This window comes from Megalops cyprinoides, chromosome 10 (genome assembly GCF_013368585.1).
Source record: "Megalops cyprinoides isolate fMegCyp1 chromosome 10, fMegCyp1.pri, whole genome shotgun sequence".
Lineage (NCBI taxonomy): Eukaryota > Metazoa > Chordata > Actinopteri > Elopiformes > Megalopidae > Megalops > Megalops cyprinoides.
The window spans coordinates 7,277,238-7,292,200 of NC_050592.1; the positions used below are offsets into that span (position 1 = coordinate 7,277,238).

Sequence of the window (14,963 nt, forward strand, 5' to 3'; positions counted from 1 at the left end):
GGGTGAGAGAAGAGGGAAAGAGATGGAGGAGGAGGGGGGGGGGGGGGGGATGGAGACTGAGAGAAGGGGAGGGAATTCAATTTGGATCAAAGATGCAAGATGTTTGAGAAATCAAACTCTGGCAATGCCGTCACAGCGCAGAATGCCCGGAATCCCAGAAGGTGAACATTATGTTCACTTGTGAGGGGAGGTGTCCTGTGTGTATTATCGTTGGCGTACATCAACAACCTGTGTACAGAGAGTAAGAGTATTACAGGGAATGTATTTTTTATTTCCCCAATTATAACCAAGAAGCGAGTGAGTTTGGAGAGCTTTGGGCAGAGAGGAGAGGAGGAGGGGGGAGAGAGAGAATGAGTGAAAGGTAGGTGAAACACATAAAAAGGTTCACCACAGAGAACAGAGGAGAGGTGATAAGCACTATTCCTCCCTTGGGAGTTTTACAGTACCAATCAATCATTCTATTAATCTCAATTTCTGCTGTCTTTCTTTTTTTTCTGCTCAGTCTAAATCCTAACCCCTCTTTTTCTCTCCCTCTCCTTCTTTTCCAACACTTAACGTATATAGTAGCATCAGTGGCCGTGTCCATCTCCTGTTCTCCATTTTTTCCCTCTCATTTCACTCTCTCCATTTTAAATCAATGAATCAGAACACCTTCCCCCCTCCTTCTCCCTCTCCCTGACTCTCTCTTTCCTTCCCTCTCATTCTTCCCACCTCTTTCCTTCTCCCTCTTTCTCAGTCCCTCTCTCTCTTCCCCCCTCCCTCATTCATAGACAGTCTGTCCATTTTCATAAAGCATGCTCTGTCTCTCTCTCTCTCTCCCCCCCTCGCTCTCTGGCTTTTAAAATGTCAAAAGGGAGCGATGGAAAGAGAGAGCGGTGGTGCTTCGTGACGCACACGGTGACCCTCGCACAAACACACACGGCACCGGGAAAACCTCATTACGTGCGGTGCAGCACCACACTTCTGCACAACAGTGTGATGTGCAGGGCTGTTTGGCGTGGCAAATCATGCCTCACTGTAACCGCTCGGCACTTTAAGACGCAGTCACGTAAGCCTCTGTATTAGGGACAGTGCCGCATTCTAATTTCGGCCGTACCCAAATACATTTCCTTTCCACGAATGCTAAAGTGGAGGGGGAATGTGTGGTATTGTTCATTCCGGCGTGTAATTCGTTCGAGTGGAAATACAAATTCAGGAGCTAATCTTGTTTATTGAAAATTTGCTTAATTGAAACCTTGCGTAAAAAAAGCATTTTTGCGTTTCATTAGCTGGCTAAAGGAAAAGGGGGGGGATTCTTCAGAAAGTCCAATTTATGGGGGTGTTTAATTTCACAGCTACTTGATGCATTGTTGGGTGATGTACGAGTTTCCACGGTGAGGGACTTTAAATGATTGCTTTATTGCGTTTGTCTTTGGGGGCGGTTAGTCATTTTGTAGCAGCTGTGTTTGGGGCCGTGCAGGAGAGAGGGATGTGTGAAAGAAAGAGACACATTCCTCTGTTTCAGGGCAAACAGAGGGAGGACTCCTGGTCTGATGGGCAGTGGAGACAGCAGAAACGGGAAGCGGAGGGACGAGTGAGGGGACAAAATGGAAAGACATGCAGAGAGACGCGAACAGAAGGAAAATTGTATGAAAGGGCAAAAAACAGAACTGACTGTTCTGACTGACTAATATTCAGACAGAGGGGACAGAAGTAGACAGAAAGAGATGGACTGTCACGGATGGGGGGGGGGGGGGGTGGACAGAGTGATTGACGGGAAGAGAAACAGAATTTAGACAAGGGGGGTAAAAAATCAAGCCAGTAGGGTACAGAGAAAGAGGAGGGGGCTATTCCAGCTCCTTTATTGTCAAAGTCAAATGCTGCCGGTCGCCGTGACAACATGCAAATTGGATGCAAATGAGCAGAACCCTGGGAGGAGGGCTGGTTGTCAGGGTGACGTTGTCATGGTGACCCCCAATGATGCGCTACACGGGAACAGGGGGGGGGATGGGGACAGTGTTGAAATAAAAAATGAGGACAACAGGAAGGGACATGGGATAAGAGAGTGAGAAAATGGAAAAAGAAGCATCAGTGGACCTGGAAGTTGGCGAAGGGGCTGAAATGGACCACAGGACAGATGTTTACTTGGAACAGGGAGTGTTGGGGGATGGAGAATGATACAGGACATGGACAGACAGAACAATGTGGAATAGAGGGCTCAAATGGGACAGGAACACAGTCGCGAAGACAGGAAGCGGGAACGAATATGGCGCGAAAGAAAGATCCCGGGACAGGGGTGCAAACGAGAAAGAGGGAAGGAAAGAAAAAGACGTTGACAAGAAAGGAGCAAACAGATATAAACTAACAAGACAGCGCAGGGAGAATGGAGGAGGTAGGGAAGGTGAAGGACGTCGTGGGAAGGGGACAAACATACAAACTGTGAGAAAGGGAACAGAAAAAAGAAAGGGAGCGAGGAAAAAAGGAGGGAAAAAGGGATGCATGAGCAGAAAGAGAGAGAGAGAAACCGATGAAGTGAAGGGGATTGGGACAGGGTTGAGTGGCCGTTGAGTGCGAGGGAGAGCGAGATGGAGCGGAGCAGCCGTGCAGAGAGTAGGACAGCGCGAGGGAAGAGGTTGCAGAGGTCCTTGTTTTACAAATTGCCCGAGTGAGGGAGGAGAAGGGGATGAGAGGGAGCGGGAGCGGGAGACTACAGATTGCTCACAGCGAGAGGTGTTCTCTTCCCAGTCCAGGCACAGCGCTACAAAGAGGCGCGCATATGCCCGCGACGCGGTCTTTGTGGGGACGTCCCGTCGAGTCCCCCTCCATTCCCCTCTCGCCTTTTCTCAATGGAAGTCAAATGTGGCTCACAAAGTCCCCGTAGCGCCTGAAACACCGGCAATACTTCACAGCACCGCTATCATTTAGCAGGCAGGCTTTCACGTGGCTGATTTAAAGCTGAGTGAAAGAAGTGTTTGAAAATTGCCCCGCAGGACGTATTTGGCTGATTGTACAAGGTGTCCTCCATATCCTTTGTCCTTAGATGGATTGTTGACATCCACTTCGTTTGTCCAATCATACATTTTACCTGGGGTGATTCACATAGCAGCTCCAGGTATATTGGCTCCCAGGATTGTTATCCTTTAGCTGTTTTTCCTCTCCTTTTCCATCTCTGTGTGTCTGCATTCATATGGGCAGTGGTGGAGGATAATGGTAAGGAGCAGGGCTTGAAACCCTGGTTGCTGGTTCAATTCCCAATTGGCACACTGCTGTTTTACCATTGGGCAAAGAACCCAGTCAGAAACTGTGTGAGTAAATATCCATTCCATTACATTACATTAATTTAGTCTGCTGTGTAAATGGAAAGCTGTAAGCTATATATATTGGTCTGGTACAACCATTTGCTAAGCGACTAAAATAATGCAGACATCTCATCTGCGGGAGGGGGCGTATTAGGTGGACAGAAACAGACCCTTAACCCTGGCCACCCTCTCTGCTGCTTCATCAGAATTTCCTGGAGCTCCTCCCCAAACTACGATGTTAATGTCGCTCGCAGCTAATCCACTGGTGCGTGTGCCACGACATCGTCATTAGCATTTGATCGTTATCAGTGATATTTTCACTTGCAAGTGGTAATGCAGCAGCGAGTCCTGTGGAAAAAGCTGTTGTAGCATACAAGCTACTTTATCTTTGTTGCCAGCTGTTTTTCCCGGTCGCAGCGTTTGCGCTGTGTTAGGATTGCAAGTTGCCCTGGGTAAATTCTCCTCCATATCAAATTTAAATGATGTCGCTGTTAGTCATTAGTAAGCAAAGCTAAGTGCAGTTTCACCACCCCGCCTCTTGCTTTATGGGGGGGGCGCTGTACACTTCAAACAGCTTTTTTTCCCACTACAGAGGAGAGACCAATAATGGGACAGAGTGTTAGGGAGGGAGACGGCAGGAGGAAAAAGATTAAAACAAATTCTTTTGTTCAGTGTGATTGCACTTTGCACAATGACCTTAGTGTTTGTTACTACAGGAGGGAGAGACAGAGGGGTGGGGAGATTGGGGAGTGACGCAGTTCAGACAAGCTGTCTGGCTAAATGGACACAGCAGTAAATTATCACCATGCAGAGAGAGAGATGGAGAGAGAGAGAGAGAGAGAGAGAGAGAGTGTGTTAGGGGGATGGAGTGAGGAAAGGATGGGGGGAGGCAGGGAGAGAGTGGGAGTGGGTGGACAGCAAGGTATGTAAAGAATTCCCAGCCCTTGGAAAGCGAGGGACGATATTTATGGTGCGCTTTGTGCGGCCAGACAATACAAATTCCGATCACCGGATTACATCACTGCCGCTGCTCCGATCTAATGAACGTCTCACGTACTGCGCTCCATCGTTCTCACACACGCGCTCTGACAGACAACGCGCACACACACACACACACACGTGCAGCTCCTCTGCGTGGCCGCGCATTTGAATAAACAATAACTCCGCTGTGCGGCGTATAGAGTTGACATGTAATCCCCTCCCCATTGTCCTCTATTCAAAATGCATCATTCTCCCACCAAATGAAAGAGCCCTCTATTGACGAACGTCAGTCCCTCCCTTCCTCTGGCTTTGCCTGTCCTCCTTTACCTCTCTCTCTGTCACTCCTGGTGTCTCCGCCGCCTACCCGAGCCGGGTTTGAAAGGGGGATGCTTGGCGTGATGAATATTGTTGCCAGAGCACTTCAAAGACTGGGAAAAGAGATGGGAATATGAAGCGACCCAAACCCAAATAGCCGGAATCTGTCCACCCCCCCCCACCATCCCTTTCTCGCTGTTAAGGGGAGTGCTATCGCCTGCAGACTCCAACTGATGCCTCATCCTCCCCCCCACCTCCCATCAGTCCCCCCCCCCCCACCCCCGTCTCTCAGGGCAATTGCTTTTCACAACGAGGCCTGAAACTGCCAACGGCTGAAAATGTCCGAGGACGCGCGACCCTTGTCCAACAGGCCTGGCATATGCCGATGCCATAGATTACGACTGCCTCTGACCACCCTATCTGCAGTCCTTTGAACAGCCTTGAGTGGAATGACATGACAAAAATCCGTGCTTGGTGGAGACTTGGAAGGTAGACATTTTTCTGCAATCTGGTCAACGGGGGTGTGTGTACTGTAGTGCGGCCTCTTCAAAACACACACACACACACACACACACCTACACCTACACCTACACACACACACACACACACAGGCCTCCACTGTTCCCCCATCCATCTCTCGCTGTCCTCTCTCTGAACTCTGGCTCAGCGTGAAGTCAGAGCCGGACACTTCTGTCATACTAATGAAAAAGAGGCAGAGCGAGGGGTGATGGAGTGGGAAGGAGCACAGCCTGCACCACGGGGGAACTCCTGATGATGGGAGAGACAGAGAGAGCAGCAGACAAATGGGCAATGGGCAGGGAGAGAGAAAACGTGACCCTGAACATCTGATCCGTCAACCCACTTACCCCCCCACCCCCCCCCATAATTTTAATCACCATGGAATCTTCCAATATAGCAACTTCCCTGATTGGATTACAGTCAGGGGGGTGTGTCTGTGGTGGAGGGGCCTGTGTGAGCTGATAGGTGGTCGCCGCAAGAAAAATGTTGGTGTCGTGGCGGGTGTCAGAGCGAGATGTAGCAAATGGAAAACTGGAGAGAAATTGATGCCAGCAATCTAGCTGACTCAACTAGGAGTGATGAAAGTGCACGGTCAGAGAACCTGCTGCACTTCCTGTTGTTTTGGGAAGAATGTGTAATAAGGATCAGTGCTTTACTATGAATAGATTCTTAGTCATTTTTTACTGTTGACCAAAAGGAAAATTGAGGGTCACCTCCCAAGGGAATTTCCAGCACATATTTGCATTGCTTATCTTTTTGTCTATTTAGCATGCATGCAGGTGTGTGTGTGTGTGTGTGTGTGTGTGTGTGTGTGTCTTGGCAAAATCTGAAAGTGTTATCACATGCCCATCTCACAAAATGTGCAGTTTGCTTCATTATACACATGCTCATTAAGGGATAGTCCTGTACCTGCTTAATAGCAATATGTAAAACATAATTGAGTCTTCAGTCATCTTCCTCTCTCCAATATCTAAGTGATTTTTTTTTGCGTGTGTTAATTTAATGTAGCACTAGCCAGTCGGAGAAGCAGCGATGGAAGAAGGCCAGGCATTCTGGTGATACACACACGCACGCACACACGCATGCACACACATGCACACACGCGCACACACACACGCATGCACACACATGCACACGCGCACACGCACGCACGCACGCTTGCACACACTGGCATCCACAGTCCGCAGGCAGTGAACTCAAAGCTGCAGTATAATAATGGTGCTTTAATATACATGGAGTGAAGAGGGGAATCCGAGAATAGAGAGAGAGAGAGAGAGAGAGAGAGAGAGAGAGAGAGAGAGAGAGAGAGAGAGAGAGAGAGAGATTTTAGCAGCACACCTGCATGCACACACTGCTAAATAGAAAAAAAAGAAAAAATAAGAAAAGGAAAAGAGAGATGAAGGGATTAGAGAGGAATAGAAGAAGGGGGCTGTTTATGGTGTAATCCCTTTTGCGTATGTTACACGTGGGATTTATCGTGTAGAGAACTAATCGTGTTCAGTTCTGAAATGCATATGCAGTTGAAGGGAGGTGTCATCTTGTTGCATCTGTCCAGTCTTTGGAGTTTGTGAAAATATGGGGGGGGGGCAGAAAAGGAGCACAGCATATTATACTGAGTAGACAAAAAGGATTAGCCAGAAACAGGAAAGATGGGCAATCTAAGCAGTGACAGATTGGTATTAGACAGGGACAGCTGTCTTTTTCTCTGGTGATTTTCATAATACACACACGCACACACACACACACACACGCACGTATACGCACTCACACACCCACACACATACATACAGCACATAGCCATGTAAATACATGTCACATGTATATGCATCACTGTCAAACACATACAAATTGCACACTTTTCTGTCTCTGAGGTAGATAGCCGCATTCTCACAGACACACGCACGTGGGCACACACACACACACACACACACACACACACACACACACACACACTCACGCACACACACACAGTCCGCAGGCAGTGAACACAAAACTACAGTATATTAATGGTGCTCTAATATAGAGAGAGTGGAGAGGAGAATACGAGAATAGAGAGAGAGCATAAGATTGGAGCAGCAAAGCGGAGCAAAGAAATATTAAATGGATTTGCATTTTAAAATGAATGCTGCAAGTAGGCCTTCTAATTATTTCAGCTCACTCCCGCTTTCCTATTATCGCTCAATTCCTCCCATTCTCTATTTTTTTTTTTTTTTTTGTCTGAGCGAGCAGTTAATGCATAATGCTGTTTGTGCTGTGAAAGTGTATGTTCTGCCCTTACTCTCTCTCTCAGGGCACAGTTTACACACCGCGGTGTACAGTTCAGTATGCACTCGTCTGCTTTATTAACCCCGTTTGTCTCCGTGTCACAGTTAAACTGGCGCTGTGTCCGGTCTAGTCAGGGCGGGTGGATAAGCTGTACTGACCTCTCTTCCTCTGTCTCATCTCTGGCCTGTTTTTTTGGTTCCTCTCCAGTCTGCGTTAATGTAATATTGTATTAACCCCTCTCTGCTCCCTCTCTCCTTCCCTTTCCCTCAGTCTCTCGCTCGCCGTCCCAGCGCGGCGCGTGTGTCTGCGTGTAAAAGGTCGTTATGTGAGCTAGGTGTTAATTGGCTGCGGAGCTTCGTTAACATTCTCCTTGCGAGTTTGCTCGTCAAGAACTGGGCTCGGAAACTGATGAGTGTGTGATTTTTCCTCCAGAGAGAGGGGGAGAGAGATTGAAAGCAGGAGAATGAAAGAGCAAGGTGCAGAGACCTCCTGTGGGGTCAGATGGAGAGAGAGATTGACAGAGAGAGAGGAAAGAGACAAAAAGAGATATGAAACCATGAAGAAAGGAACCCTGAGGTAAAGAGGGAGAGAAGATGACATTATTATATTACACAATAATCAGATTGTTAAGTGCCAATGAATAGGCACAAAGAAGGCAAGACATTGTTCGCCCGCTGTGCTGTTGTTTCACGTTATAAAAGGGACTAATAGTGCTCCATGTGTCACTGTAAACACTGACGGTAATAATCTTGTACTGTCATCATCATTATGATTGCCATTGTCATCATCTTGAAGACATTCTGTCGGGGTGAGTGAATATTGTATAGATCCATTTTTAAAAGAGTTGTAGTAAATCCATAACCAAACAGCCACAGTTAATACTAAAGAACAGGTCAGGGCAAAACAGGCCCGTGCCACACTGCAAGTCCCAGCAGAGCTGCGGCAGGGGAATGTGCATGCCTGTGTTCCAGCCAGGATTAAAACGGGCAGACCGATCCCGGTGCCCTGGAGGCGGAAATCACCCGGGGGCAGTCCCCGGGACAGGGCGCCGAAGGCACACCAAGAGGAAGCGCATCGAGCTGTTGGCAGCGCTCTGCAAGTCCCGGTGAATTACAGCTGTTTGAAACTCACCGGAGAACAGAGGCTTTTCAGCGGCCCATTGCATCACACAGGTGTTAATTCAGGAGCAGCTGTGAAGGGCCGAAGATGGATTGTGACATTTGAAATGTTGGGCGATTTTTTTTTTTTATATATACAATTTACAGGGAGGAAGAAGAAGTTGAATAAAATGGCTGGTATTTCAGAGAGGTGGAGAGAGCGAGAGAGAGAGAGAGAGAGAGAGAGAGAGAGAGAGAGAGAGAGAGAGAGGGAGAGAGAGAGGGAGAAAAAAGAGGAAACAGAGAAAAGAGGAGAAAGGGCAGATCAGGCTGCTGTGGGTTAGACACAGAAAACAAGGGGAAGTGGAAACTGGAGGGAAGTGAGGACAAAATGAGCGGTCATGTGATTTTTTTTTCATGTGACTCCTGCACACGCACGCGCACTAGCACATGTTCTACTCCAAACCTGCTCTATAATCTCAGGGGAGAAATATAAAATTTAATTATCTTCTCAAAAAGCGTTCCCCCACCTACCTCCTCCCACTATAACCTGCATTAAGGATGGAGTGTTTAATCTTTGGATAAATAGATGCCAGGATCTCCGCAGCTGAACCCCAATAGTTGTGCTGATGCAGGGATAGATAATGACCCACCTCCCACTAGGAGCCCAAGGCGTTTCACATATCCCAGGTATCTGTGGTCTTAAGAGTGTTTAGAATCTTAATATCTATGGTATTAAACGCTTTGGCGACCTCCCTGGCATACTAAAACCAGCCAGGATCCTTGTAAGGATGTAATAGTGCTTAATATTTCCATCACGGCCTGACTTAAGCCCCTTAAGTGCTTTGGCAACACTTATTCCATTGTGGTGCCAACGAAGCCCATTAAAAATTTGATTTGGATGTGAATTGAGGGAGAAAGGAAGAGGGAGTCACAATTACATTTTACGTATTGCAGCTAAAACAAACAAACAAATACAGGCCTGTCCCACGATGAGTACTCACAGAATTGAGCATACCGCAAATTGTTTCAGATTGGCACATCACAATATTAACTAGAGATAGTACATGTACCTCATGTCCGGTCACGCACACACAAACACACACACACACACACACACACACACACACACACACACACACACACACTGCAGAGAACAGAATCCCTGACAAGACTCAACATAAAACACCCCATGACATTAAAAAAGACCTCCCGAGAGCTCAGTAGACCCTCTGTCTGCTCCACGGCAGGAGGTCAGCTGACCGATTGTGAGTGGAAGAAGGGGGCATTGCACAAAAAAGCGGCGGTCAAACAGATACAACTATATACCCTGAGTGAATAGATATGCACGCTCATAGAGTGTGTGTCTGTTTGGGGACATCAATGCCGGCCATTGTTGTTCCCTCACCCCAGCCCTCACAAAGATAACAAATATGTTAAGTATGCATCTACACACACACTCCCTACACAAACACAATGCCGAGAGGGCGAGGGAGAGATGGGAATGAGGGGATATATAAGGACGCAGGGACGGAGGGCTCAGCTTTGAAACGGAGTGACAGGCCCGGCAGTGGAGATTTCGGAAGCAGGGGATCGGGACAGGAAGAAGACCGAGCGGGATTACAGCCGCCGCTGTCTGCTCCTTTAACGTCATGACCGAGGACAGGAGGAAGGAGAGAGGGAGAGAGAACTGAAGACGGGGAGAGAGAGCGTGAGAGACAAGCGGGTTGATCGAAGACATCCGGCGTGGAATAGTTCTGTGCGGGGCAACGTTCGGTGCTACTCTTCCGTTTTCAGATAAACACATTGGCATATTGAACTGTAACCCGTTTGCATTGAGAACGGCGTAATACGCTATCCTCCGATACTGCATAACGCTGCTCGCTCTTGGCATTGTGCTGTCTGGCGTGTTCTATTACGGCATAATTCAGTTCATTTTTCTGCAGTTTCTTCTGTTGCGGCATATTGTTGGCCGCCACTACAAAAGGCCAGTGTCACACAGTGCATCGCGGCTGCCAGTCGGAAGGTTTCATCAAGGACGGCCAATGTTGTGTTAATGCAGTACGGCCAAGTCAATGTTTGACTAGCCCCGGCGCTACTCTGTCCTGTGCTGTATCGCACAAAAACAGCACGACACAGCGCCGCATAACATTACCACCACAACAGAGTGCCCACAAAGTGCTTTCTCCGTTCGAGCTTCGCCCAGGTCGGGATGGTGCGTCCAGCTTCCAGATAACATCCGTCTCGTCCAGCGCGTTACAAAGGCGGTATTGAGGCGGTCCGGACAGCACGAAGCAGCAAAAGGCGGTGGCGAGTTCCCCAGTGTGGTGAAACCGCGGTGCAGCCGGGCACAGAGGGAGCATTGAGAGCCCTTTCTGCTCAATACACAATGAGGCCGGGCCTGCGATCTCTCCTCCTCACCCCCCCTCCCTCCCTTGCCCTCCACGCTGTGATCCTGCTCTCCCTGGGCCGTAAGTACAACCCCCCCCCCCCTTCCCAATCATCAATCTGCCACCTCTCCACCAGCACGCGCCACTGTGTGTGTGGGGATGGGGGTGGGGGTGGGGTGGGGGGGGGGGTGATGAAGAGAAGGGGAAAAGGGGACGGGAGAGATGGAGTGAGATAGTGATGGAAGAAAAGCGCTGAGAGGATGGTGATGGGGAAAGAGAGGTGGAAAGAGAGAGAGGGGGGATGGGGAATATGTGGGGAAAGAGGGATGGAGAGAGGGAGGGAAGAGGATGGGGGGTAGGGAGAGGAGATGGAGAGCGAAAAGCAGGCCTTTAGCGGAGAACACAGAAGGGAAGACAAAAGGTCAGAAAGCAGGTGAAAAGAGGAGAAACACAGAACAGGAAAAGGAGAGGGTAATGCAGAGGAGAGTGGCAGTGAAAGAGTGGAGATGGAGGTAGAGTGAAAAAGGAGTAAAATGGGAGAGGCTGAAAGCAGTGTCTTACAAAGAGGAACACCTTACACAGTGGAGGCAAGCTGAGAAGGATCAGACGGGTGAGACCATTGACAGTAAGAGATGAGAGTGAAGGAGAGGAGGAGAAAGGTATGGGGTCCAAAAAAAAAAAAAAAAGGTGAGGGGAAAATTGAGATGGGGAGGCGGGTTTTGGGAGAAGAGACAGAGCTGCCTGCCTCAGCCTGGGGGACAGAGAGTGATTGACACCTCTGTGAAGGATCGGTCCTGATGGAGAGCCAATGGGGAGGACAGAGGAGGATGGAGATTCTGAGAAAAAGGACTATATTAGATTGCCTGATGTGTTATTGTTGTTTGTAATAGTGTTATTAGTAATACACATGTATTTTAATGCATTTCATTTACTCTCGCAAATAATCGTATTACCGTTATTTGCTGTACAGGTATTGCTTTGGTAGTCCCTTTTCGAGAATGCCAGTAATATTTTCAAATATTCAATTAAAAATAAGATATGTGGAGGATGATGGGAAACAGACAAAGACAGAGGGTGAGTAAGCTTGGCAATTATGTACAGACATGCATTTCATGCCAATGAAGCATTCTTAATTTAAATTTAAAAGCTGAGAGAGAGAGAGAATGAGAGAAAGTGAGAGAGTGATCCAGAGAGACAGAGAGAGAGAGAGGAGTGAGGATGACAGGGGTCTAACATTATGGTTTGGCTGTATTTTATCTCTGTGGGTGAATCGGTATGTAATTGCTGTGTAAATATTCCCTAAACCTCTATTGTAATGTGTGGCGGTAATTGTTGGTGCAGTGTGTTGGACTGTGACTGCCCAGGACACCTCTCCCCAAACAAAAGGAGAAAATGGCCTGAGTCCTGAAAGCTGGATTAGTGGATGAAATTGAGGGAAATGGGCGGGGGGGGGGGGGTGAACGTGTGTGTGTGTGTGTGTGTGTGCGCATGCGCGTGTGTCTATCTATCTGTCAAGCTATACAGGAAGAGAGAGAGAGAAAGTTAAAGGACCTAGAGAGAAAAGGTGCTGAAAATCCGGAGGGGGTGAAGGAAAGAGTGTGAAGGTCAAAGAGGGGATGTAAGCATGATGCGGGTGCTCACCAGTTACGAAAGGATGAGAGCAAGGTGGAGGGAAGCTCACCAAAGGAGAAGAAGAGGTACAGAAAAGGAGGGGAAAAAGGAAAGAAAGATAAATTGGACTGTAATGAGCGGAGGTTAGGAGCTGGAGTGAAAAGTGAAAGGAGAGAGTAGGCGAAATAAGGGATATTAGGTCCATTACAGACGAGTAATGAGCAGAGGTTGGAATGAAGCAGAGGAGAAAGAAAGGGCCAAGTGCAGAAAGAGACATTTTTTGCCTCCCTTTTTTCCTCTCATTGCATCTGTTTCTCCTTGTCTCCCTTGGTCTCCCTCTCTCCAGGATAAAAACAGGGTGATTATACTGCCGACTTGAGCTGCAGAACAAATCACATTTACTGAAAGAGCGAAACAAACAGGAAAGGGTGGAGAGAGAGAGAGAGAGAGAGAGAGAGGAGGAATGCAGAGAGAGAGAGGGAGATGAAAAGAGGGAGAGCAGAAGAGAGGATGGAGATGGAGATGGAGAGACAGGGAACAGACAGACATAGATGGATGAAAACAGAGGGAGGCAGTTTTGGTGTCCGGAGGACAACAAGCACACATGGAGATTGAGGAGAGGGAAAAAACAGCACAGAGAGAGGAAGGAAAAAAAAAAGCTGGCGGGAGATTGAGGGGAAGAGAGACAGAAAGCAAGGGAGTGTAGAAAGAGAGGATTACTGGAGAGAGCAGGTGGGGAGAGAGTGCGTAGGTGTGAAGGAGGGAAAGAATGAGATTAGAGGAGAGAAAGAGGCAGCGGGGGAGACAGGATTGCGAGATTGGTAGAGAAATGGAATGAGGGATAGAGAAATGAAGGAGTAGAGAGGGAGCAGGGGCAGGGGGTAGCAAGGGAGAGGGAGGGGAGAGATAGAGGGTTTCAGAGAGACGGAAAAGAAAAGAGGGATGAGGAGAGCGACAGAATGAGGTAATGAGAAAAATAGATGGAACAAGGTTTGTAGAGGATTATGTTTTATTTATAGTTAGCATTTTTTATAGGATTTGATTGGCAGTGTACAAGATTCCTTGGAGAGATGGAATTTTAATTTTAGACCTGAGAAAGGGAAGAGAGGAAAGAGAATTCTCAATCTGTCAGCGTTTTCACCAGATCTGGTCTTTTCAGAACCGGTTGTTTAACCTGAAGCTAATGTACTGACTAATACGTCCGGGGGGTGGGGAGGAAAGTTGATGAGAGAAAGGAAAGAGCGGCAAGGCGGGGAGCGTAGAAGTGATGAGGATGCAGAGGTAAAAAAAAGGGCAGGGGGCGCAGGCAGCATCGCTGCATGGACTGAGGCTAGATTTCGGGGGGAAAGAGGGAAGGGGGAGTGATAGAGAGAGAGAGAGATGCAGGAAAAAAAGAGTGGGCGACGGGAAAGTCGAAAGTGCGCCCGAACCGAGGTTGTTCGTATGGCGTGGCGTTCGCTCAGTGCGTTTGTGAGAGTGTGATAGTCCCCCTTGGGCGGCTTGTCCCTGCACCCGGGTAACCCAGGCCCACCCCCCTGGCGCTCACCGAGGCCACGCTGCTTTTGTTGATGCCTCTGGGGCTCCCGCTCGGAGGCGTAACTCAGGCCGCTAATCCTGCGTGTTCAGGCAGCCCCCTCAATTTACTGCGGCCGGGGAACAGTGCCGCACCTGGCTTTGTCCCAAACCGCCTAATTCACGCCATCTCCCTTCGCCATCCGTCACCGCTTCCCTGGGGCCATTACACCGTGCAGATAAGGCCCTTGTTTATTTATTTGTATATGCGCTTATTTATTTATTTGCCGGCGGATTTGAAGTTATTGTCCCTCTGTGTGATGTTGGGCCCCCGTAAATAAAGACCCTTTTTTCCTGGAAACATCGATCTGTTATCAGTGTCATTCTGCAGCGCCACACTGCCACCACATGGCCACCGGGGGGCTGTTCGCCTCGGGTTGCGAGTTTTTCCTCTCCTTTTATTTATCTGTTTTTCAAACTGTCAGTACAGTGGTTCCGTATCGATCCGCCCTCTCTCGTAATCCGATTTGGTGTTTGTTGAGTATATTACTGTGGGTTGATTTTAATGGGGTCAGAATTAATATTTGTGTGGCTGGTCTTATTTCTTTTGCCATTACCGGTATTCAGAAATTCGGGCTTGGTGCCGCGGCGTCCACTGCGAACACCATTACCAGTCCTCGTGAATTTGACAAAACCGCAGCTGTGGCTGTGAATACGGCTGGCTGAATCCACATTGCTGTTTTGAATGATGCCATTCAACGTGGAGCGATAGGGATGGCATTCACTCTCCTATTGTGAGGCGGCCTTGCGTCACTCCTGGTCTTTCCAGCTGAGGCATCGCCGAACACTCCGGGACCGTTCACTTCCTGCCCGTCCCCCGCGCTCCCCGTCCCATTGGCTGGCACTGCTGTCGGATCCGCGTCACCCCCTCCCACTCCCGCTTTGTTTGTGTTGTTCTGGCCTCATCAGGCCAATTTACATGAAGCGCCTGCAGC

At 48.6% G+C, this 14,963-nt stretch overlaps 1 protein-coding gene across 3 annotated transcripts in view; it reads left to right on the forward strand.

Moving 5' to 3' along the window:
* Positions 1–14,963, forward strand: part of cadm4 (cell adhesion molecule 4) — a 64,160-nt gene that overhangs the window by 34,448 nt on the left and 14,749 nt on the right. The window contains exon 1 of one of the 3 annotated variants that reach the window (XM_036537933.1): positions 10,288–10,926. The exons of 1 other annotated variant lie outside the window; for it this stretch is intronic. In XM_036537933.1, coding sequence (XP_036393826.1) covers positions 10,845–10,926 — 82 coding nt within the window. In that variant the 5' untranslated portion in view covers positions 10,288–10,844. Of the gene's footprint in view, positions 1–10,287; positions 10,927–14,963 lie in introns of those variants that run through there. One more of the 3 variants, XM_036537935.1, reaches the window with a different exon arrangement.